The sequence below is a fragment of the Bos javanicus genome, chromosome 26, assembly GCF_032452875.1.
Source record: "Bos javanicus breed banteng chromosome 26, ARS-OSU_banteng_1.0, whole genome shotgun sequence".
NCBI classification, from domain to species: domain Eukaryota; kingdom Metazoa; phylum Chordata; class Mammalia; order Artiodactyla; family Bovidae; genus Bos; species Bos javanicus.
Window position 1 is genome coordinate 27,087,802 of NC_083893.1, and position 26,627 is coordinate 27,114,428.

General features: G+C 42.0%; 1 protein-coding gene across 5 annotated transcripts in view; it reads right to left on the reverse strand.

Moving 5' to 3' along the window:
* The window catches only part of SORCS1 (sortilin related VPS10 domain containing receptor 1), a 574,694-nt gene that overhangs the window by 51,468 nt on the left and 496,599 nt on the right, over positions 1–26,627 (reverse strand). For all 5 annotated transcript variants that reach the window (XM_061403397.1, XM_061403398.1, XM_061403399.1 and 2 more), the window contains exon 19: positions 5,435–5,621. In XM_061403397.1, the coding sequence (XP_061259381.1) occupies positions 5,435–5,621 (187 nt within the window). The remainder of the gene's footprint in view (positions 1–5,434; positions 5,622–26,627) is intronic.

Sequence of the window (26,627 nt, forward strand, 5' to 3'; positions counted from 1 at the left end):
CACACTCAGCTGAGAGCGGAACAAGCTGACGGATACAGCTTCCTCGGACAGCTGCATGCAATACACAGCAAGGGCAGCAGGTGGCGCTGTATTATTCCTTATGAATCTCAATGTGGCTGGGAGAACTGGGAAAATTGTGTAGGAGTGTTTCTCTTCTCTTGTTTGGTCTTCCTGGGCTACAGGGTGCAAGTGATTGTGTGTGTGTTTGTGTGTGTGTGTGTGTGTGCGCCTCCACGCGTGTGCACACATGCACACGTGCTGATCACTCTGAACTGCCTCTAGCATTTGTTCTGAAGACCTACATGTCATATTGCTGTTTGTCTGAAATGCTGGGCTTCCCTGGTGGCTCAGTGGGAAAGAAACTGCCTGCCAATGCAGGAGACACAGGTCCGATCCCTGGGTTGGGAAGATCCCCTGGAGAAAGAAATGGCTACCCATTCCAGTATTCTTGCCTGGGCAATCTCACGGACAGAGGAGCCTGGCGGGCTACAATCTGTGGGACAAGAGTGGGACACAACTTAGCAACTAAACCAAATCTGAAACATTAAAAAAAAAAAAAAAAACTAATAGAAAAAACAAAAGAAATCCAAATTGTGAAGATAAGATCCTATAACAGAGTATCTCAAACTTCACTGGGCTTGAGGCTCATACTCAGCTGTTGAAGGCAGAGTATGTCACTTTAGGCAGCTGTCACTTTAGGCCCTGAAGAATGTCCGTGTGTGTTCATTTAACTTCCTTCTTGCATATATATACATACATACTTACACACACACACACGCACACACACACACACACACACATCATCTGTTCATACAAATGTGCAGGATTTAGCTCTCAGATTGACGCCATACTTCCAGAAATTCTAGTCCAGTAGATCTAGGAAGGGAATCAGGGCACTACATTTTTATCATTTGATTACAGGGCAGGAGGCTCCTTAACCACATCTTACAAAGCCTCGGTCTGACATTCTCTGGCCAATAAAAGGACCGTGTGATAACAACAAAGCTACAAAGGTTTTCAAGAAACTGATCACTTTACCCTAAGCTGGGGACAGAAAGATATCTGTAAAGGACATCTCGGTAACAGGGTAGTTGAGGAGAGAGGGTCAGGAAGTATCGGAACCCCCCCCCCCAACCTTTTTTCCACCTCCTATTCTGCAAGTTTGCAAAATCTTCAGTGATTTTTTCTTTTTTTTATGCAAGACTGGCTGAGAGAGGGCAGCTTTCTGAACAGAAATCTACATGTCCTCTAAATTCTCAATCCCCTGCAGCTGAAGGCAAACCTGGCTGCATCCCAGGTCTCATTAGTTCGCAAGCTAGCAGAGAACAGTGAATGCATTCCCCAGGCGATTCTCGGCTGTCAGGATACAGGAGATTACCTGGCTGCCCCCCGAGAGCCGCCCAGCCCTACATTACAGCAGGAACATCATCTCTACTTGCTTCTGATGACCTTTGCAAACCAGTACTAAAGAACCTCTGATTTAGAATCAAAGCATATTTCTGAACTGGAAAGAAGAGGTAGTGTGTGTATAAGAGAGGCTGTGCGGCTTTTAGGAAGAGCCCTAGGTACAGGGGAGGAGGACTGGGTGAGAGGGGTGGAGGGCAGGCTAGGGGAGCTGAACTGAGCTTTTGCTCAGAACCCACTAAGTACTGATGCACCTGCTGCATCATAGTGGAAAGTCAAGCTTGGCCGGTTGGCAGGGCACAGCATAAGATGCTTGATAGAACCTTCGGGAAATAAGACGTGCATTCCTTATGTGATGGAGGAGAAAAACTAGCTTCAAAGCAACGCATGACTTGGCCAGGAGTTCAGGCCAGCATCTCGGCTTAACAAGGGCCAGCTTGTGCAGCACCGGCTTCTGCTTTTCCTACAAAGCCATATATCCCTTCTGTCACTGTGGCACTCAAAACCGCCATGCTACCCTCCACACTTCAGATTTGGGGGAATGGAAGTCAATTATGATTTCACCATGACTTCCTCTTAGTATAAAATAGTGTCAAATCACAGTACTTCTCTAATCTTTGCTTTTACCATCTGAAAGAAAGGCCAAATGTTGCCCAAGACGGTAGATGTGTGAAGATAAACAAAGATGTTCATGTGTGAATGCTAAGTCGCTCTAAGTGTATAAAAATCTGTGCAGTCCTATGGACTATAGCCCACCAGGCTCCTCTGTCCATGGAATTCTCCAGGCAAGAATAGTGGAGTGGGTTGCCATGCCCTCCTCCAGGGGAATCTTCCCGCACAGGGGTCATACCCATGTTGCTTATGTCTCCTGCATTGGCAGGCAGGTTCTTTACCTCCAGAGCCACCTGGGAAGCCCTAAAAAATGTTCATACATATGGTAAAACACAACGGATCCTTTAGGAGAGAAGCCCTAGCAAAGCTGTTAGAACCTGCTGGTACTGCTCATGTTGTGGTTTTTAAATATATGTGAGAAAATGGAAACTTAAAACATAATCCTGCTTTCATACAGTTAGTATAAAAGTTAATTTTTATCCCCAAGACCAGGCTTAGAAGGGGGTCCCCTGATATGAGTCCTGCTTATTCAATCACTCGACCCAAGATGAGTCTGATAAAATTAGAATCAGAACACAACACTTTCCATCACAGATCATCTGCTACTGAGGTTGAGGTCAAATCGCTCAAGCCATTCAATCAGCCTAATGAGACGAAAAGAAATTGCAAGTGAACAAAACAGCTTGTTTCTTTCAGAAATCTTGGCCTCCGCAACCCTTCATCTGGAGCAGAGGTGAACATGCTCTTTTCCTTCCCGGGATTCAGTAAGCCCAGGAGAGAGTGGGAGAGGGAGGTTCCCTCATGCGATATGACCGTATGTAGGGTGATGAAGAGTCCACAGGGCAGATCAGGGCAGGGAGCTGTGGTTGACTATGGGAGACCCTGAGAAACTGAGATGGCAAGCTGCTGCTGAATTTTAAATCACTACTGACACATGCTTAGAGTCCAGGGATGTTTGATACATATATGGAGCATGGAATATAATAACTGTGATTCTTCAGGAGAGTAGATCTCTAACAAAACCTCAAAGAATAAGCTGTGTGGAATGATAACTGCCAGGTAGGCAACCATTCTCAGCTGTCATTTGTGTGGCAATTTATTTTTGTTACTATTAACCAAGGTTTGTGATGTAGTTTTAAAATATTTTGGGCTTCCCTGGTGGCTTAGCTGGTAAAGAATCTGCCTGCAATGCAGGAGACCTGGGTAGGGAAGATTCCCTGGAGAAGGGAATGGCTACCCACTCCAGTATTCTTGCCTGGAGAATTCCATGGACTGTATAGTCCATGGAGTTGCAAAGAGTCGGACATGACTGAGCGACTTTCACTTCACTTTTAAATATTTTAGGATTACTTCTAGCATATTATCACTTGTGCCCCCATAAATACTAAAATATAGAGAAGGATTACCTCTCAGTAAGCAGCAACTCCAGGAAGACTGTCTAGGACAGCTCAGAAGCAGCAGTCAACAGGAAGGGAGCTTGAACCTGTGTAGTTGAACAGCTGGAGAAATGCCCTGCCTCTAACCTACATGTGCACATTCCTTCAGGATGATGTACAAGACATGGAGGGGAATAAGGGCTTACGGCTACCTCTGACCCCCAGCCTACGCTGGCACCTATAATAACCTAGTGACCACGGGCTAGGATTCCAGAGGCAGGGAGAACTGAGTCTGAAGCCTGGCCCTACAGACAGTAGGTCTGCAACCTGAATGGACAACTTAAGCTTTCTGAAGTGCACAGTTCTTTGTAACACAGTCTTCCTAGGAGTGCCTACTTGATAGGGTTTTTCTGAAAAGAAAGGTAAAACACATAAAGAGCAGGTTTAGCACAAACCCTGGCACATAGTAAGAGCCTAACAAACATTAGCTTAAAGGGGGAGGTGGCATTGGCATGGGCGGCATCTTGCAGAACTCCGCTTAAACTCAAAGAAGGATGGATGGGTCTCTTCAAAGCACTTGGGTCTTGAGTGTACAGGAGATGAGGATCACGAATGACTGAGAGAGCAGGGAACCTCATACCGAACAACCTCTTGGGGACCTCGAAATAGTCCTGTCCTCCTTCTGGACCACAGAAGCTTAACACAGGGAGTCTACTTGGTGCCTTGTGTAGCCAGTTTGCTTCAGTGGGCAAGGGCCAAGAAAGAGGCATGGAATACCACCCAGCCTTAATACTCCTGACCTAGAACTTGGAATTTGAACAAGACCATTCATATGGAGTCTAACTTTCATTTGAAAGTAAGCCATTTCTCCAGCAAACTAAGTAGATCCCCTATGCCTCTTTGGTTTTTCCAGTGGTCATGTATGGATGTGAGAGTTGGGCTATAAAGAAAGCTGAGTGCAGAAGAATTGATGCTTTTGAACTGTGGTGTTGGAGAAGACTCTTGAGAGTCCCTTGGACTGCAAGGAGATTCAACCAGTCCATCCTAAAGGAGATCGGTCCTGGGTGTTCATTGGAAGGACTGATGGTGAAGCTGAAATTTCAATACTTTGGCCACCTGATGCGAAGAGCTGACTCATTTGAAAAGACCCTGATGCTAGGAAAGTTTGAAGGCAGGAGGAGAAGGGGACGACAGAGGATAAGATGATAGGATGGCATCACCGACTCAATGGACATGAGTTTGGGTAAACTCCGGGAGTTGGTGATGGACAGGGAGGCCTGGCGTGCTGCAGTCCATGGGGTCGCAAAGAGTCAGACGTGACTGAGAGACTGAACTGAACTGATGCTTCTTTGGAGACAACCATACACCCTAGCATAAGAGGCATTCACAGCAAACCTTTTTTACCAAACACAGCTTAGGAGTTACCTTTGTTTCATTAGGAACCCTCTGAATTCCTCAATGGGGAGAAAACTTTAACACGTTTTGAAACTACTTCTTAATGCAGCGTCCTTTACACTGTCTATCCTCTTTTGCTCTACACCACTTTCTAAGACCAAATCATCACAGAGCAAATCTAGGAAACGTACTTAAAAAAAAAAAAGGAAAACAAAAGTCTAACATGTTATTATTAGTGAGATAAAACAAGGAAAGAGAAGAATAAGCAGATGGGGAGAAATCCCATTACTTGTGATAATTTGGATTGTTCTCAAACATCTCTGACCCAAAAAACCCTCAAAAACCCATATTAAATCAACCAGCTCAGCAGGTTGTTCAGGCTCGGCACAGACAAGCAGTATCATCTCTAAGAATCATCTAAAGAGGCAGAATCAGTGCAAGAGAACAGTGTGAAGCAAACCAGAGCCCAGGTCATTCAGTCATGCCCTGGTTTCTTCTTGCTCTCTCTGCACTTGGTTCTCTCAGTCTCCTTTCCTCACCTGCTAAAATAACTAAGGGGCTTCTTCTAGATACCTGATTTGGGGTTATATTTTTCAAAGGACACAATATGTAAGATATGTCATAAACCAACAACAGTAATAACATACAAGTTACATGTAAGTACAGGACGGCGCTGTCAGACCCCAGACTGTTGTCCACCTGCACGGTCACTCGGAAAATGCCCACATTATGATAGACGTGTTTGATCCCATCTTCCATGGAGCTGAGGTTGACATAAGACACTGCGATGCCATCCCCGAAGTCCACCTGGATGAGTGTCCTCTGGACGTCACCCTGAAAGACAACACCAGAGGAAGGGGGGTCAGTGGGTGGCTGTTGCTTCTCCAGGGCTGAGGCTTATCAGAGCCCCAACTCAGGGATAAGGAAGCCTCCACTCTGTCCTGCAGCTGGGAGCCTGTGTCTGTGTAATGGGATCCCTGTGAAACTCCCTGGGAGACAGGAGTTTACGAAGATGGATACTCTCCAAACCTGAAAGGCACCAATTCCCAAAAGTTCTAAGGTTTGGAAAATTGTTTGATTATCAGCTCCAATTTGATATTCATTTCCTCTGAAGGCTTTGTTTACAGTCTGATCATCACATGAATAAAAGGTTTACATACAGTTTTAAAAATTTAGCCTACCTGACACTCTCAACGGTCACTTCCCATGTGTTCAGGATCCCCATATTTCTGTCTTTGTGTCTGGTTCCCTAACTGTGTTGGAGAAAGGACAGGGGACACCTTGCCTTACACTTTACATGACACCGGACTCAGCCCTATTATTATTGACATTTAAGATAATGATGGCTAATTCTTTTATACTTCAGTGTTTTCTACTATCAAAATGATCTCACTTTATACTTTATGGAATTTCAGTCTGGAGAAAAAAGCAGGCAATGTTTGTCCACTCTACAGATGAGGAAGCTGAAGTGAAAGAAGGTTTAACCATTTGTTCAAGGTTACTGCAGCAGTCTTGGGACTTGAACCCATCTCCTTGGACTTGCATTTCATTCACTATAGGTGGGTTAAGCATTGACAGCTCCTCTGGGCTCAAATCCTGTCATTTCATTAACCAGCTGGATGACTCATATATGTCAAGCAGTCTCCTTTGGTCTCAGTTATCTAACCTGTGAAATGGGCATATTAGTATCTTCCTATCTTAACTCAAAGAGTTATTATAGAAGACATGTGAGTCATCAGTAACCTGTACAATTTGATACCAAAATGAATGACTGGAAAACAATGCAGCTATGAATGATCTGCTATATCCCTTTGAAAGCTTGACTGAAGTCATATGATTCTAAATTTCCCACAAGTAGGCAGGAGAAGATAAACTCTGCTTTATAAAATCCCAGACCTGCTAAAAAAAAATAGCTTGTGAAATTAGTTGAGATTCTTAAAGAACAAAGTTTCTTAGAAAAACTGACAACACCCAGCATCCCTCACAGATAACTCATCCTTTAACAAGGGGTGTGTGTGTGTGTGTGTGTGTGCGTGCATCTGTTTTGTTAGCTTTCTCCATTTGGGGCAGAGTGGGGGAAGAAAATAAAAAACCTTTGAACTGGAAATGTATTTTCGATTAAGTAAGGTTCATACGGTATCATATTTTTTGAAAAGGGCAAGTTTAAAATGTCGACATTTAAAAGATTAATTCACAGGGAAAGGAAAAGCAGTTCAAATCCTCTGAATCTATGTGACCTACTCTTCTGATCTGTGCCCAGCCAAGCATTGTGTGAGGGTGTACACGGCAGCTAACCCTCTGTAAGTACATGGGCACAAATTCTCCCCTAGGGTGGGAAAAAAGAAACTCCATTCAAAATTCCAAAACAGATAACCACAAGCCCAGAGGTTGTAAAATTACCTGAATTCCCTTCGCTAATAAATACAAATGTCAGCCAAGCTTGCTGACTTGTCCTTCACTTGGACAACCAAACTGGACTGACCAGTTTCTCATTCGCTTCTGGTCAGTTTCCTCCCATGTTTTCTGGGTTTTCAATAGAGCTGTTGCTAGCCAACCCTAGGATGGGCATGGAGGGAGAACCCACATTAAAATCTACTACATTTTGGCGGGGATAAGTGTCTCAGGGAAATACCAGAAGTAGCTAGGGTTAACCAGATTATCTACGGAATGACACTAGCAATATGGTTTCTGAGAAAGAAAGAGGTTGAGGGACAGAGAGGGAAAGAAAGCTGCAGGGTTCTTTCTAGAGATAAGAGTGGCCATAAGGTAGGGTTACCAATTGCAAGAAGACAGAAGGGAGATTCGTGTCTCCGCTGATTCCACTTCAGTATCTGCTGAGAGAGAGCAGCTACACACATGACTGGGGCAAGTACAGCTCTGTCTGTCTCAGATGGAGTCTACCTTGCCTTGGTCTCTCTGTCTGGTGTTCATCACTCTCCTGTGGATCTGGACTTAGACCTCTTGTCAGTTACTTGAAACTCCTCCCAAGTTCTGCCTGGATGTCTGACAGCCTGATAGCATTCCTGGTTCTCCACTGCTGACAATGCTCTCTATCTGGATCACAGGGGAAAGGTGGGAGCTACACAGCGTTTGGGTTAGTGTACCAATAGGGCTGCCTTTAGAGCAGAGGGGCCAGGCTTTGAGAGTATAAGGTCAGGTACGAGGATGGAAGGTCCATCTAGTCAAGGCTATGGTTTTTCCAGTGGTCATGTATGGATGTGAGAATTGGACTGTGAAGAAAGCTAAGCACCAAAGAATTGATGCTTTTGAACTGTGGTGTTGGAGAAGACTCTTGAGAGTCCCTTGGACTGCAAGGAGACCCAACCAGTCCATTCTAAAGGAGATCAGTCCTGGGTGTTCATTGGTAGGACTGATGTTGAAGCTGAAACTCCAATACTTTGGGCACTTGATGCGAAGAACTGACTCATTTGAAAAGACCCTGATGCTGGGAAAGATTGAGGGCAGGAGGAGAAGGGGACGACAGAGGATGAGATGGTTGGATGGCATCACCGACTCAATAGACACGAGTTTGGGTAAACTCCGGGAGTTGGTGATGGACAGGGAGGCCTGGCGTGCTGCGGTTCATGGAGTTGCAGAGAGTCAGACATGACTGAGTGACTGAACTGAACTGAACTGAACAAGGATGGAGATACAGATATATAGATATAAGTATACTAGGTTACCACACATCTGAGAGCCCCTGTGGATAAAGACATGGGATCCCCCAATCAAACATGAAGTCCCCAAGGCCTTTGGTGTGGGTGGGTGCAGACCTCTTAGTACTCTGCAATACACGCCAAGAGAATCCAAGGGCCAAGTCTGACAGGCGATTCACCCCTATTGCTGCTGTTTGCCCACTTGGGTCAAGACACTGGATCTCGTGCTTTCAGGGGCTCTCAGGTGCTTGGGAAACCTAACACAGCTGCAGCTGCATCACTTTGGGGCTTACTGTCATCAACCTCTAACTTTCTTGGGCTGCTATTACCATCTCAGGCAGGGATACCAATTCCTTTTAGAGAACAAGAAACAGGGCAAAGAAAAGAATGCCTAAGTCCTAGGTCACCATTTGATTAGCCATGCCTGCCTTGCTTTAATAGGCTTTCTGGTCATTCATTCATTCAGCCAGCTGACAGATACTTTCAAGTGTCTTTCTTGTGTCAGGCCCTAAATGGGGAAACCTATACCAAGAAATTATAATCAACCAAACAAAACAGATGTGGTCCCCACTTTCTTGAGCAAAGAGACTGCTAGTGAGATAAATAGACTTCAACAATTATGCAAATAAAAAGTTATTCTAGGGGATGATGTGAAAGAGAGATCCATGGTGCTGTAAGCTTGTATAGTAAGCTTGTTCAGTAGGGAGAGGTGGAGAGTTGAAAATTTGACCCAAATGAGAACTTCAAGAAAGGCTACCCAGAAGGAATGATATCTGAGCTGAGAAGGCCTGAAGAAAAGAAATTAACCAAACAAGGGACATGAGCAGGTGATCTGGAGGTGAGGAGTCCAGGCAATGGGGGGCAGAGGGAACTGGATATGCAAGGGCCCTGTGGCAGAAGATGGTGGTACAGTTAAAGGAAGCTGATGATACAGACCCAGTAGGAACATGTGAAATTAGACTGGATGGGAGACAATGACATTCCAAGACTTGTGGGCCAAGTTTCTGACTTCAATATTTCTCTTAAGAGCAATGGGAAGAACTCAAAGTGATTGAAGTCAGAGTTTGAGGGAAGATGACAGGATAATATTTTTAATTCATAAAGATCACTCTGGCTACAATATGGAGAATGCATTGGAAGGAGGCCCAAGTATTCCAGGAAGCCAATTAGGGGATAGTTCAAGGTAGATGATAGGCAGATTGATATATGAGTTGCAACAGGAAATTGCATTCACCTTCCTGCCAAAATTAATTCCCATAGTTTACTGGTTTTGAAATCAGTGAATCTCAGTCTTTGATAATAACACCTCTTATAGAAATTAAAAGAAAAAAATCTGATACCCAGTTCATATACAAGCCCACATCCTGGTTTGGGGCCTTTGGGGAGGTTGCTCGGTCTTGCTGCGGCCTGAGAAGGTCCCCAGCTAATGCTGGGCTGCACCAAAGGTTGAGAAACACTGGTTCAGACTGTTGAACATTAGGTTTTCTTGTGACTGAATTCATCTGAAGATGAATGTAGTATAGCACAAGCTGATGTCATTCCTATCACACCTTGGCATCATAGTCAAAGTTTCCCAGTATGCTTTAGGATTCTGAGTGCTAAGGGTGAGCTAACAGAGTCAGGAATGGAAGAACTAAACTCACGGTTAGTGACTGATGCACAATCACAAAAGTCCCACAATACAGTCAGTCAAGGTTCGTTCTCTGGGAAAACAAGTGGCTGGATAATACGAGGGTAGCTTGCATAAAGAGCTGAGATGTATCCTTAAGGGCTGGCTGCAGTCTCAGGACCTAACACAGATGATTCTTTTCTGTTCAATAAATTTTGAAATTTTACAAAAGAGAGAAAAAAAAAACGTGAACATTGTACATTTCTAACTTGTGTGTTTGGCTGTTGGGACTCTGGGAGACAGCTAGGGCAGATGCTATTTCTATTTGTGACACCAGGAGACTGGAGCATGGACCAGTTAAATGAGATGCCAGAAGTCCCACAGCTGGTGAGAGGCTCAAAATAGGCCTAAGAAGACCTGTGGTTTAACTTATCTCTGCAAAACAGTCCTTCAGGAGTTTCTTTAATTGGAATTTATTTGTGATGCCTTTCAGAGAGAGAAAGGTGGTAACAAAGGCAAGCTTCACTTTCTTTTCTTGTTAGATTTGATTCCTAGCATTGACCATTTCCCTCTCTGACAATATTTTTGCTTATAAGTGGAAAGATGGGTTGTCGTGAACTCCATACACCATCCTTATGACTTCCCTCTGATGAAGCTGTATCATGTTCAAACTGTAAAGAAGACAGATAACGTGGGAAACAATAGGCATTCATAAACCACAAGCACAAAAAACTAACCAAACTGATCACATGGATTACAGCCTTGTCCAGCTCAATGAAATTACGAGCCATGCCATGTAGGGTCACCCAAGACGGGTGGGTCATGGTGGAGAGTTCTGACAAAATGTGGTCCACTGGAGAAGGGAATAGCAAATCACTTCAGTATTCTTGCCTTAAGAACCTCATGAATTATATAACAAGGAAAAAAAGATAGGACACTGAAAGATGAACTTCCCAGGTCAGTAGGTGCCCAATATGCTACTGGAGAAGAGTAGAGAAATAACTTCAGAAAGAATGAAGAGACAGAGCCAAAGCAAAAACAACACCCAGTTGTGGACGTGACTGGTGATGGAAGTAAAGTCCAATGATATAAAGAACAATATTGCATAGAAACCTGGAATGTTAGGTCCATGTAAAACTCGCTCATTCACATACAACTCTTTGGAACCCCATGGACTATACAGTCCATGGTATTTTCCAGGCCAGAATACTGGAGTGGGTAGCCTATCCCTTCTGCAGTGGATCTTCCCAGCCCAGGAACCAAACTGGGCTCTCCTACATTGCAGGTGGATTCTTGACCAACTGAGAGGGAAGCCCATAAATCAAGGTCCACGAATCCAGGTAGATTGGAAGTGGTCAAACAGGTGATGGTAAGAGTAAACATCAACATTTTAGGAATCAGTGAACTAAAATGGACTGAAATGGGTGAATTTAACTCAGATGACCATTATATCTACTACTACTGTGGGCAAGAATCCCTTAGAAGAAATGGAGTAGCCCTCATAGCCAACCAAAGAGTCAAAAATGCAGCACTTGGGTGTAATCTCAAAAATGTCAGAATGATCTGTTTGTGTCTAAGGCAAACCATTCAGTATCACAGTAATCCAAGTCTATGCCCCATCTGATAATGCCAAAGAAGTTGAAGTTGAATGGTTCTATAGGACCTACAAGATCTTCTAGAATTAATACCAAAACAAGATATCATTTTCATCATAAGGGACTGGAATGCAAAAGTAGGTAATTGAGAGATACCTGGAGTAACAAGCAGGTTTGCCCTTGGAGTACAAAATGAAGCAGGGCAAAGGCTAACAGAGTTTTGCCAAGAGAACACACTGGTCATAGCAAACACCCTCTTCCAACAACACAAGAGACGACTCTATACACGGATGTCACCAAATGGTCAATACTGAAATCAGATTGATTACATTCTTTGCAGCTGAAGATGGAGAAGCTCTATACAGTCAGCAAAAACAAGACAGGGAGCTGACTGTGGTGCAGATCATGAACTCCTTATTGCAAAATTAGGATTTAAACTGAAGAAAGTAGGGAAAACCACTAGATCATTAAAGTATGATCTAAATCAAATCCCTTATGATTATACAGTGGAAGTGACAAATAGATTCACAAGACTAGATCTGATAGACTGAGTGCCTGAAAAACTATGGATGGAGGTTCATGACATTGTACAGGAGGCAGTGATCAAAACCATCCCCAAGAAAAAGAAATGCAAAAAGACAAAAATGGTTGTCTGAGGAGGCCTTACAAATAACTGAGAAAAGAAGAGAAGTGAAAGGCAAAGAAGAAAAGGAAGGATATATCCATCTGAATGCAGAGTTCCAAAGAACTGCAAGGAGGGATAAGAAAGCCTTCCTAAGTGATAAGTGCAAAGAAAGAGAGGAAAACAATAGAATGATGAAGACTAGAAAATTAGAGATACCAGGTCAACATTTCATGAAAAGATGGACAAATAAAGGACAGAAAACATATGGACCTTATATAAGCAGAAGATATTAAGAAGAGGTGGCAAGAATACACAGAAGAACTTTATACAAAAAGGATCTTCCTGACCCAGATAACTATGATGGTATGATCACTCATCTGGAGCCAGATATCCTGGATTGTGAAGTGAAGTGGGCCTTAGGCAGCATCACTATGAACAAAGCTAGTGGAGGTAATGGAATTCCAGTTGAGCTATTTCAGATCCTAAAAGATGATGCTGTGAAAGTGCTGCAGTCAATATGTCAGAAAATTGGGAACACTCAGCAGTGGCCACAGGACTGGAAAGGTCAGTTTTCATTCCAATCCCAAAGAAAGGCAATGCCAAAAAATGTTCAAACTATGTACAATTGCACTCATTTCACACACTAGGAAAGTAATGCTCAAAATTCTTCAAGCAAGGCTTCAACAGGACATGAACCATGAACTTCCAGATGTTCAAGCTAGATTTAGAAAAGGCAGAGAAACCAGACAGCAAATTGCCAACATACATTCAGTTCAGTTCAGTCAATCAGTTGTGTGCGACTCTTTGCAACCCTATGGACTGCAGCTCACTGGCCTCCCTGCCCATCACCAACTCCTAGAGTTTACTCAAACTCATGCCCATTGTATCAGTGATGCCATCCAACTATTTAATCCTCTGTTGTCCCCTTCTTCTCCCACCTTCAATCTTTCCCAGCAACATGGTTTTTTCCAATGAGTTAGCTCTTCACATCAGGTGGCCAAAGTATTGGAGTTTCAGCTTAAACATCAGTCCTTCTAATGAATATTCAGAATTGATTTCCTTTAGGATAGACTGGTTGGATCTCCTTGCTGTCCAAGGGACTCTCAAGAGTGTTTTCCAGCACCACAGTTCAAAAGCATCAATTCCTCGGTGCTCAGCTTTCTTTATAGTCCAACTCTCACATCCATACATGACTACTGGAAAAACTATAGCTTTGACTAGACGGACCTTTGTTGGCAAAGTGATGTCTCTGCTTTTTAACATGCTGTCTAGGTTGGTCATAACTTTTCTTCCAAGGAATAAGCGCCTTTTAATTTCATGGCTGCAGTCACCATCTGCAGTGATTTGGAGCCCCCAAAATAAAGCCTGCCACTGTTTCCACTGTTTTCCATCTATTTGCCATGAAGTGATGGGACCGGATGCCATGATCTTAGTTTTCTGAATGTTGAACATACATTGGATCATAGAAAAAAGAAAGAGAATTCCAGAAAATTATCTACTTCTGCTTCATTGACTATACCAAAGCCTTTGACTGTGTGGATCCCAACAAACTCTGGGACATTCTTAAAGAGATAGGAATACCACAGCACCTTACCTGACTCGTGATAAATCTGTATGCAGTCAAGAAGCAACAGTTAGAATTGGACATGGAACAATGGACTGGTTTCAAATTGAGAAAGGAGTACATCAGGGCTGTATATTGCCACTCTGCTTATTTAACTTACATGCAGAGTACATCATGTGAAATGCAAGACTGGATGATGCACAAGCTGGAATCAAGTTTGCAGAGAATAATATCAGTAATCTCAGATATGCAGATTGCACCACCTTTATGGCAGAAAGCAAAGAGGAACTAAAGATCTTCTTGATGAATGTGAAGAGGAGAGTGAAAAAGCTGTCTTAAAACTCAACATTCAAAAAATGAAGATCATGGCATCCGGTCCCATCACTTCATGGCTAATAGATGGGGAAACAATGGAAACAGTGAGAGATTTTATTTTCTTGGGCTCCAAAATCACTGCATATGGTGACTGCAGTTATGAAATTAAAAGATGCTTGCTCCTTTGAAGAAAAGCTATGACCAACCTAGACAGCATATTAAAAAGCAGAGACATTACTTTTCTGACAAACATCCATCTAGTCAAAGCTATGGTTTTTCCAGTAGTCATGTATGGATGTGAGAGTTGGACCATAAAGAAAACTGAGCTCCAGAGAATTGAATCTTTTGAACTGTGATGTTGGAGAAGACTCTTGAGAGTCCCTTGGACAGCAAGGAGGTCCAACCAGTCAATCCTAAAGGAAATCAGTCCTGAATATTCATTGGAAGGACTGATGCTGAAGCTGAAGCTCCAATACTTTGGCTGCCTGATATGAAGAACTGACTCATTAGAAAAGACCCTTATGCTGGGAAAGATTGAAGGTAGGAGGAGAAGGGAACAACAGAGGATGAGATGGTTGGATGGCATCACCGACTCGATAAACGTAAGTTTGAGCAAGCTCCGGGAGTTGGTGATGGACAGGGAAGCCTGGCATGCTGCAGTCCATGTGGTTGCATAGATTTGGCCACAACTGGGAGACTGAATTGAACTTGAGTTACTGATCAGGAAAATCTTGTGTATCACTGAGAGGTACTTATTAGGTATTCGATCTCATAAATGACAAGTCAACATTCCTGAAATACAACTTAGGCTGGAAAATATCTACACTGTCAAATAAATTTCTTTAGACATAATGCATTTGGTCCTGTGCCCTAATATAGACATACAACTGAGAATACTAGGCCAAAAGAAGTTCCCAAGAAAGGACCAAAAGCCACATGAAATCCATATGGGGATTCTCCAAGGGCAGCACTGACTTCTGTAATAGAAAAGCAAATAGATCAAATGGCTGCAATGAGGCCAAGATTAACCTGAGGAATGAAAGGTGTGTGAACTTATCAGTTCCTGTAACAGGACTTTAGAGAAAAATGGGAAAACAAATGCTACAGTAACTCAACACTGACAGCCTTGGTGCAGAAATGAGACTCCAAGAGCTCCAGAAGTCATTAGGGAGCCACTGCAGATAGAAACTGGACTCGTTTGTCAGAGGCTGGTCCTTGCAAAGCTCAAGGACAGGCCTGACAAAGGCTTTACTGAAATTCAGTCTTGGAAGGGGCCTTAAAGTTTATGCAGCAAAAACTGCATTGAAGTCAATCACCTATGGAATAACCTGTTTTTTCAAATGCATAAGACAACACATTATATGTCCTGTAAGTCTGTATGTCTGTATATGTTTGCATGAGCATAAATGTGGTCATTAAAATAGCCCAGTCTGTTAACACTGACTACCCCAGGGGTGAAATGACATGAGGGGCAGAGGAAGATCAGCAGGATTAAAAGAGAGGAGTAAAGGAGGGGAAAGAAATAGTTCACCAAATTTAAAAGGAGAGGTAGAGTAGGCCATGACACAAGAAACAGCACAAAACAAAACACCCTAACTGTACTGTTACTGTTAACATTAAACATTGACTGAGTACAAGGAAATAACCCGGAGGTAACACAGGCACTGATGCTGGGATACAGCCAACTCTGGCCTTAGATTTCTGTTGTTATTTTAATGTTCTTTTGATTACAATATTTGAACAACATTATCACTAGGTAACATTAAATGCCAGAAGCAAAAAATCAGACATTTCAGCCTTTTCTTCTTATGACTAAAGGTATTTGGGCAGGGTGGGAGGTGTGAACTAAAACTAATATACCTTTTGGGAATGGAAATTGGTGCAGCCACTATGGGAAAACAGTATAGTGGTTCTTCAAAAAACTAAGAATAGAATTACCATAAGATCCAGCAATCCCACTCCTAGGCATATATCTGGATGAAGCTGTAATTCTAAAAGATACATGCATCCCTACATTCAGAGCACCACTATTCTCAATAGCCAAGACATGGAAACAACCTAAATGTCCATCAACAGATGAAGGGATACAGAAGATGCGGTGCATACACAGGGCGGAATATCTATAAAAAGGAATGGAATAATGCCATTGGCAGCAACGTGGATGGAGCTAGAGATTATCATACTAAGGGAACGAGTTAGAGAGAGAAAGACAGATCCCATATGATACCATTTCTCTGTGCAGTCTAAAATATGACACAAGCAAACTTATCCATGAAACAGAAAATAGACTCACAGACACAGAGAACAGACTTGTGTTGGCCAAGCTCATGGGACGGGGGAGGCATGGATTGGGAGTTCGGGATTAGCAGATGCAAACTATTGTATATAGAATGCATAAACAATACGGTGCTTCTGTATAGCACAGGGAACTAGATTCAGTATCTTGTGATAAATCCTTATGAAAAAGAATATGCATATATAAGTAAATTCCTTTGCTGTACAGCAGAAATTAACCAACACTACAAATTAAGTATATTTCAATAAAATAAATTAGAAAATAAAAACTAATCTGCCTTTGCCTTGCATATCTTACTCCAGGGTATGAGACAGGTTCGCAACTTTAGATTCAGATTGGCAAGGTCTCAGCAGGAAACAAAAAGGAGAAAACTATGGTATAATGCTGCTCTGGTCTCCAAAGAAGAGATTTTGTCAGCTGGTGTAAAGGAGTTCATGGAGAGAAGCGCTATTCCCCTTATGCTTATTCAATAAAAATGAACTCTGGCATGGGACTTCTTACATGAATTGTGCAAGTTAAGAGTGTTCTAGAATACCCCCTGATGGTCACTAAGGGAAAAGAGAGAGCACATTTCTCAAAAGTTTTCTGTTCTAGAAATAGTAACGACTGTTCTCTGTGTAGTTTCACATTGAATCTTCAACCCTATTAAGACTCAAGCCTGAAAGACTGTTACAATTCGTCTAGAGTCACCAAGCTCTTCTTAACTCAAGAAGAAGTTAACTTAAGGAGTTCTGTGAACTTCTTTTTCACGCAAGATAGATACTCAGTGTGCTCACTGCCAGATGGACACTGAAGAATGCATTGACTGACAGGTAAGACCCAAGAGTGATTGTAGGCTTCAGTAATGAAAACTCTTTAGAGGAATGCCAGCACAGATCAAATTCTACATTAAAAAGGGATGTAAGTAGATACCAATGTAATACACTGGAATACCATGGAAACTACAAAATACATTTGTAAAGACTCATGGTAATATGAGTGCTTGACAAAGAATGAGATGACTGTAAACAGGAATCAGGGGCTGAAACTGTGTGGGACCTGCCATTGTATAACAGTCAGCAGAGCCCTGGCACAGGACAATACCAGTCTATGATAAGAAGCAGTTGCACATGCTCTATCTTCTGTTCCTAGTTCTTGGTCCTCTCTGGCAACTCTTCCAAGAGGTATTACTATTACTGAAAGCTGAGGCTGCCTCACCAGATGAGCTGGGACAGTGTTTTCTGGTGGTCTGGTTTGAAGCCTGCCCTATGGGCTTCTTTTTAATTTCAAAGCCGAGCTTTATACATAATTCCAAGATATCTAGGTATTGGCACAATTGCAAAATATAGAATTATCCTCCTCCCCTTGCCTATTCAGAGATGCTTTTCAATAACAGCACAGGCACCTCTCCAAATGTGCAGACCCTCGGGCTTCTCTGAGAGTAAAGGCAACAGTGAATTTGGATCCTTTGACCTTAAGGGAGAACATTCACAACAGTATGGAGGGTGGTCCATGGGGTTTTATGATTTCACCAGAAAAAATTTGGGTCTGACAAAGCCAGTGATACCAGAGAGAAAGGATTCTGGATCCACCAAATAATCTGACTGGATGAGCACTTCACCTTTTTTCTGATGAAATACAAATGGCTAGACCCTTCTTTGAGGACTATGATTCTCAGAGCTTGCCTAACTAAATATCCAGATACTTCTGGATCTAATGCTCAGACTAAGAACTTTCCATTATAACATCACAAAATGGTTTACCTTCTCACTTACAAATAAACTGTAGCACCATGTGTCTAAATGAACAGCAAATTTCCAAATTTCCTTTTTATGTCTTCTGTGCTTGTCTGAATAGAACAGAATACTGGAAGTCAACATTTGGCTTGTATAAGTAGATGAATGACTATAAACAGAGGCCCTCTTACTCCACCCAGATATTGTGGTGTAGAGCCATCAGAACTTTGGGCCATCGTGCTTTTGAGCCTTTTTCAGGTGGTAAAGGGCACTGATACACTGTCTGCCGCCACTGCATTGTGGCCTCAGAAATCACCCCAGCAGGCTTTGGCAGGGAAACTCTGGGGCTGCTCAATAATGTACATTGTGTAAGTGGTTTTGAATGATTTAAAAAAAATCACTCTAAAAGTAAACATTCGGGTATGTCATAAGAACAATTTCATTTTAAAAGAAAGAAAAGTAGGAAGATTCCTTTAGGAATAAACCTATATTTCTTCTCTAGTTTTAAAATATGATAAAATATGTTAACCTTATTAGAAGAAAGAACAAAGAGAAAAGCCATGATGAATTCTTTGAGAAAACTGTGGAACGAGGATGAAATTTGGAAGAAAGTTCAAATCGCTCATAATCATGCCACCCAGAGATTACATTTTTACACTGGTGAGTACCATATTAACCAATGATATTGCACACACGTGTGCACACACACACACACACACACACATACAACAACCACCACCACCACAATGGTGGCACTGGAATTATTACACTGTTTTATGCTATGCTGTTAACATTTTTAAATAGCTTTCAGAACTTCTATATTTAGCTATCACTTGGTAGACTTGAGTCATGGGATCCTGCCTATAAAATGGATATATGATTTCTTGCCCCAGATGTCACTTCATCACTTTCCCAAGTTATTAGGTTGATGAGATTTCAGTGATTTTACAGAGGTCTACAGGTGTATTATATGTGGAAGAAGTGCCCTACAGAAGGCAGGTGGTGCCCTGGAAGTTAGAAGACATAGTTAACTGTCCTCTGAAATGCATTTTACAATTGGACCTCAATTCCTTTACCTATAAATTAAAGATGAGCAGAATGGCGATGATTCTAGTTGTCATTTCTAGACTGGGTAACCTGCCATTGTAATAATACTATTCTTTCAGTTGGCGTTATTGGACATCCACAATGTTCCAACATCTCTTCAGGCTGCTGAAATAATCTCCACTCTTAGGTGAAGACGCACAACTATCCAAGTGCTGTGATGGAGATTTTCCACTATAGGTGAATGGTGGATTACGCAGAGGAGTGGGCTGGTAAGAAAGAGAGTCATGGAATAATGAATGACGGAGTGTAAAGCCAGAAATCTAAGGAAGTTATGCACTTGGGCAAGAATTGCGTGGCTTCAGCCCTGATTCAAGGGGTGGTGGGCCCCTGTGTGGAGGGCCTGAAGCAGACAGGTTGAAAGATTGAAAATCCAAACTGAAGACGATTTTATGACTCCGGCCCTTGGATGCTCACTGTACCGAAACTCTCAGTAATGAACCATGTATCTCTCTTTGCTTGTCAAGGCAGACTGAAGTGCTTTGCAAACACCTATTCTCTGAAACCCTAAAGGATAGAAATACACCAATGCCTGTGGAACCGGTACTGAGGGAAGAGAAAAGCGGGACCTTAGAGCTGCTAACCTGAATTCAATCTGAACTTCAGGCATCAGGCCTCAGGCTAAAGACAATCTATATTGCCTGCCTCATTTCTTTCTTTCCTATTTAACCCAAAGCAACAAGGGAGAAGAAATGAAGTGGCTCAATTACCTTGCTTAGAGTCAAAGAGAATAAAGCTGCATGGAGTAAGGAATAATACATGAGAAAGCCTCTTAAATCTCCATGGCTCATTGAAATCAGCTTCCATTCCTTTGTGTGGAAGAAGAAAACAGCTGAATCTTCTGAGTCAGATCTGGGCTGGCCTAGAAAAGTGATGCATACCTGCTTGGACTTAACACTTCCTGAGAACTCTTCATGCCAACTCTTTCTCCAAATGAAAAAGTAGGTCAGCTCCCTTTATCAATTCAACAGATGAGTTTCTCTCTCTCTCTCTCTCTCTCTCTTTCATACACACACACACACACACACACACACACACACAATTATCAAAAGTCATCTTTTCTACCATCTGATGGTGGGCAGCATTCTGCAAAATTTATGAGGTGTTATTACACTGTGGTTACTTTTATGTGGCTGTAAGTCTTTCAATGTATGTGAAATTACAGCTCATTGAAATCCATTTAATGAGGACACAGCCTTCACATTTCCAAGTTAAATCTCACAGAAGAAGTTATAATCATGAATTTTCCTTATTAAGTTCCAGTCTTTGTATGTAAATTGAAGTATTAAAACAATGAGATACGGATCAAAGTTTTTAATTTTAGTCCCCTGCCTCAGATTTAATTTAAAAGTCTTAAATTATGCAGTGAATTGCATCTCTTTATTCTTACAGCTGTTTAAAACAGATTTAATTATCTCCCGTAACATGCAGACACTACTTCCGCCTAGCAGTCCTCTCAAATGACTGCCTTCCAAATCACTTTTGTTGAGTTCTTAAGACTGATTAGGGCCTTCACCATTCATCCTGTGCCTTCAGGTTGTCACATTGGATTTCCCTAGAAAGCCGGGTTATCACATTGAAAGTCCATAGACTCATTAGGTGCTCATTAGTGGTCCAGGGGATATCCATCTTAAGCAAGTCTCCAGACAGATGCTACCACTCATTGGATGCTGCTGGGGTCTCTCTGCAGAACACTTTTGATCAGCTTCCTAAAATTCAGGAGCCATTACAAAATGCAAAATGTTAAGCTTCTTAAACACAGCTTCATGGATTCTTCCTCTTCCCTCTTGGTTGTTCCTGGATCATTGTTCTTTGTCCTTAAGAAAACAATGATGCATAAATGCACATTGCAGTGTGGGTGTTCACACGTGTGTGTTCCTGGATCCTCCACAATGAGTAGGTCTGGGATGGAAGCAAGACTGCTCCTTCGCCTTGTTGCTTCCAATGAAGATTCCTTTATTCTCATATATTTGGAGAGAACCCTCACAGCAGCAGAGATGGGGTTCCTGACAAGGGGGCTTTTCATCAGCGTTACCAGAACTCTGTGGTTCTCTGAGTAACCAAGCTGTATGGTTTTGAAGGGTTTGTATATGGAGTCATTGTGTCACCTAGATGTATGTGTGTGTGTGGGAGGTGGGGGGGTAGCCTCACATACCATTTATGAAAAGCGATCACATTTCTTGCATTTCTCAAATTGGAAAAATTTTGGCTCAGGTCCCAACTATCGTACACGGAACTATAAGCATCAGTGTACCTTTGATTATCTACAGTCAATAAGAAGTTCTCTTTTTTGCTCTGGTTTTAGCAAGGTTTTCATTGATATTCTTATGTTAGAATTAGGACATGCACTAATACAGAATAAGGGAAGGGCTTTAGATTTCAGATAAAGACTAACATGTTTAGGGTTTTATTCGAATCTTAAGAGCCTTTTCAAGTTTAGGCTTTCTCTCTACTCTCCTGGAGGAAGTCTGTTCAAATCAACACACATTTATTGAGTTCCTACCAATATTGCAGACATGGTAAGCAGAGTTACAACCAGGCAGGACATGATTCATGTCTTAATAATATTGATCATTTATTTGGAGATGTCAGAAAAGAGAAGGGTGCTATTATGTATTAGTATATAGATATTTATAATGATCTAATACAGATTTTCAGAGAAGGCAATGGCAACCCACTCCAGTACTCTTGCCTGGAAAATCCCATAGACAGAGGAGCCTGGTAGGTTGCAGGCCATGGGGTCGCTAAGAGTTGGACACTTACTGTGCAACTTCACTTTCACTTTTCACTTTCATGCAATGGAGAAGGAAATGGCAACCCACTCCAGTGTTCTTGCTTGGAGAATCCCAGGGATGGCGGACCCTGGTGGGCTGCCGTCTATGGTGTCGCACAGAGTTGGACACGACTGAAGTGACTTAGCAGCAGCAGTAGCAGTAGCAGCAATACAGATTTTATTATAATGTATCCAATAAATTAATTTTTGTTTTGAATAAATACAAACTACTTAGTACTTTCTATATTGTATGTTTAAATTTCTACTTAAAACTTGATACAGCAGAGATCCTAGTTAGCCCAAAACATGTAGTTCCACAAGCTGAAACATGTCTACTCATAAATGAAAAGTATTTGACGGGTTTGAGTTCCTACAAGGTTGGAACTCATAAAATGAAGAACAAATAAACACACGTACATTGTGTTGTACACAAAATGTACATTGTGTGGAACACAATGTTCCATTGGTGGAACAGTTGACTCCTCAGGTCTCTAGTACTTTAGTTAATACACAAAGGGGACATAGCTTATGTGTGTGTGTGTGTGGAGGGGGTTATATGTAAGTAACTAAGGACAAAGATAGGGTAGGTTTGATCCCTGGGTTGAGAAGATCCCCTAGAGGAGGGCATGGCAACCCACTCCTGTATTCTTGCCTGGAGAATCCCATGGACAGAGGAGCCTGGGGGGCTACAGTTCATGGGGTCACAAAGAGTCAGACACAACAGCGATTAAGCACACTCACACATATACAGCTGAGGACAAAGGTGGAGAGGGTAGCATCAGTCCTTAACCTAACCTAGCCCCACAGACATGAGACAAACTTGGAGAAGAAAGTTGAACCAGGAATAAACCATGAGACGCAGAAGCATGATCCTTGGTGTCCAAATGACAAAATATTATCCTGGCTTGGAAATCTTCTGCCCACATCTCAGTAATCACAGTACAGTGTCATATTAACATGTAGCTGGGACCTCTTGTGGCACCTGGAGGACTTGTCGCTTTAGAGGCATCAGAGCATGGCATTAATATCCCCACTGTTATAAAGAACTGGTCCTAGATATAAGAGCATTTCAGACACTCTACTCAAAGTAAATTTAGGAACAAATTGAAATGAGAAGTGAATTCAGAAATTTTGACGAGGATGTAGAGAACACATGTATTACCAGTAGCATACATAAGGGTTTTTTTGTTTGTTTGTTTGTTTTAAATTTACTTAAGCAATATTACTCCTTGGAAGGAAAGTTATGACCAACCTAGATATCATATTCAAAAGCAGAGACATTACTTTGCCAACAAATGTCCGTCTAGTCAAGGCTATGGTTTTCCCTGTGGTCATGTATGGATGCGAGAGTTGGACTGTGAAGAAGGCTGAGCGCCGAAGAATTGATGCTTTTGAACTGTGGTGTTGGAGAAGACTCTTGAGAGTCCCTTGGACTGCAAGGAGATCCAACCAGTCCATTCTGAAGGAGATCAGCCCTGGGATTTCTTTGGAAGGAATGATGCTAAAGCTGAAACTCCAGTACTTTGGCCACCTCATGGGAAGAGTTGACTCATTGGGAAAGACTCTGATGCTGGGAGGGATTGGGGGCAGGAGGAGAAGGGGACGACAGAGGATGAGATGGCTGGATGGCATCACTGACTCGATGGACCTGAGTCTGAGTGAACTCCAGGAGTTGGTGATGGACAAGGAGGCGTGGCATGCTGCGATTCATGGGGTCGCAAAGAGTCGGACACGACTGAGCGACTGAACTGAACTGAAGCAATATTATAGCCAAATTCATACTCAAGACTCTGGAGAAGTTTGGTATACATAGATGTTAAAGTCCTCAAATACTGCATTCATATTTTTGTTGGAAAAAATATGTTTTCCAACATTTTTTAGAGGGATAAAACAGTGCTAGAAATACTGTAGTCATTCAATAAAGGCATAGTTTTGCAAAGAGGAGGACACCCAAGAGAAGATTTGGCTTCTCTCATTGCTGAAATGGTTTCCAAGAAGCTGATCTCAAGAGCCATGGATATTCTCAGAAAATCCAGGAGGAAATCTTGGTTTACATACTGATGAGTGGGATGGGGGGACTGGGAGGAGGTTCAAAAGGGAGGGTAAATATGTATACCTATGGCTGATTCATTTTGACGTTTGACAGAAAATAACAAAATTCTGTAAAGCAATTATCCCTCAATTAAAAAAAAAAGATGGGTGGAAAAAAAAAAAAGAGAGAATATAGCAGCAGCCATAGCCCAGCTTGGCTTGGACATAGATAATTAGGCCTATTCTTTCTACTCCTTGATCCTTGTTACTACCTGCCCCAGCCAAGCGTTTCTAGGAAGGCTTGGGAACCACAGTAAGTTCTTTGCCAGAAAAATGGTTGTTTCCACTACAGACAAGTGATAAAAGGCAGGATACCATAGGTCCTGGATTTGACTCCTGGCTGCATTACTATAGCTGGCTGTGTGATCTTAGGTGAGTTACTTTGCCTTTCTGTGCTTCCACTGCACCATCTATAAAATGATAACAGTAATCCTTACTTACCCACTGCAGGATCTAGATGAGACAATCCATGCAAGCACTTACAAATGGGATCTTTTTTTCAAGTCTCAATGCTCCCCAGGTTCTATAAGACTTTCAGATCTTCTGTATTTCACATTGCTTATCACATGCCTGAGCTCTGCCTACATATATAATCCAGAGATTAAGAGAACTTGATGCTGTTTCTGTAAGGAGAGCTTGTGATTCATGAGCACAGAATCTCACAATCAAATGTGAGCTCTCTGGGGCCTCCTTATATGGGGACAGTCCTTAAGGCTTTGTGCTCTGCGATAGGAGACAAGAAAATCAAGGGGCCGATTCTGACAGCTGCAGGCAGTGGATTCATCCTTGGTCTTGCAGCTTTGCCCATTCAAGTGGAATGAACTGACTTGTTATTTTTTTTTCCCTTTTTTGTGCCCAGAAGGCAGACTTTACACATCTTAGAACCAGATTCCCCAATTTGTTCCCACATCACTCAGCCAAGTTTGAGGTGCCTGATCATCCTGGTTGCATGGAAAATGACATCAAATAGGTGAGAGCCTGGCCTCTGTCCCTGGAGGGTGCACACAGGTTGGAGCTGACCAGGACTGATTTCTTATTTCAGATTTTCCTTTACTGCATTCTTCAAAATGAAAAAAAAATCTAAATTCTGAATCCTGCTCTGGCATTGATGTCTGTTGCTTCAAAAGATAATGTTCTTCTGAGTTGCATAATCAGGTTCCTTATGTCTTTGGGAAAGAGGCCTTCACCTTCACCACAGGGTATAGGATTAGTCTGGAAAATGAATACCTCCTTAACAGTTTTCTGTTTCCTTACTGCTTAAAGATCTAAATACAAAGTATTCTATTTTATTTGAATTTCTAAAATGATTTTTAAGTCAGCTTTTTGTTGAACATGCTATGCATAAAGAAACATATGCATACTATTAAATATACAACCTGAATTTTACAAAGTAGATGCATTCATTAATCATCAAAAAAATTTAAATTGTGACTAGCCCAGAAATTGTCCCTGCCACGCCCCCTTCAAAGGTAATACTTATTCTCATTCTCATCACCATAAATCAGTTTTGCTTATTTTTTTTTTTTTTTTTTGCAGTTTAACTATGCTATGCTATGCTAAGTCGCTTCAGTCGTGTCCGACTCTGTGCGACCCCATAGACGGCAGCCCACCAGGCTCCTCCGTCCATGGGATTCTCCAGGCAAGAATACTGGAGTGGGTTGCCATTTCCTTCTCCAATGCAGGAAAGTGAAAAGTGAAAGTGAAGTCGCTCAGTCGTGTCTGACTCTTAGCGACCCCATGGACTGCAGCCTACCAGGCTCCTCCATCCATGGGATTTTCCAGGCAAGAGTACTGGAGTGGGGTGCCATTGCTAGGTAGACATATAATATGCATTTTTTCAGTCTGATTCCTTTAGCTCAATATTAGCTACATGATTCATTCAAGTTTCTGTATGTAGCAGTAGTTTGTTCTTTTTCATTGTATGGTGTTCCATTTTATATGTATATTGTCATTTATTTCTCTGTGCTAATATTGACGGATGTTTATTTTCAGTTTTTGAGCTCTTGGGAATTCCTCTGCTATATATATTATTTTACATACTTTCTTATGCACATTTGTATGCATTTCCCTTTGTTTTTAAATTTTATTGAAGCATAGTTGGATTTACAATGTTGAGTTAATTTATCCAGCACAACAAAGTGATTCAGTTATATACATGTATATATATTTACTTTTTAATATTCTTTTCCATGATGGCTTATCACAGGATACTGAATGTAGTTCCCTGTGCTATACAATAGGACCTTGTTGTTGTCTCATCCTATATATAATAGTTTGCACTGTATGCATTTCTGATGAATGTATCTTTGGAGTGGAAATGTGGCTCTTAGGTTGTGCACGTATTCAGGTATAGTATTTCATGTTGAGCTGGTCTCCAGGGTGCCAATCTACACTCCTAACAGTACTGGATGACTAACCAGTTGCCCCAACAGCACCACTTGATATTGTTAGTCTTTTAAAATACCAGTCTTCTGATGGGTACATAGCAATAATTTAT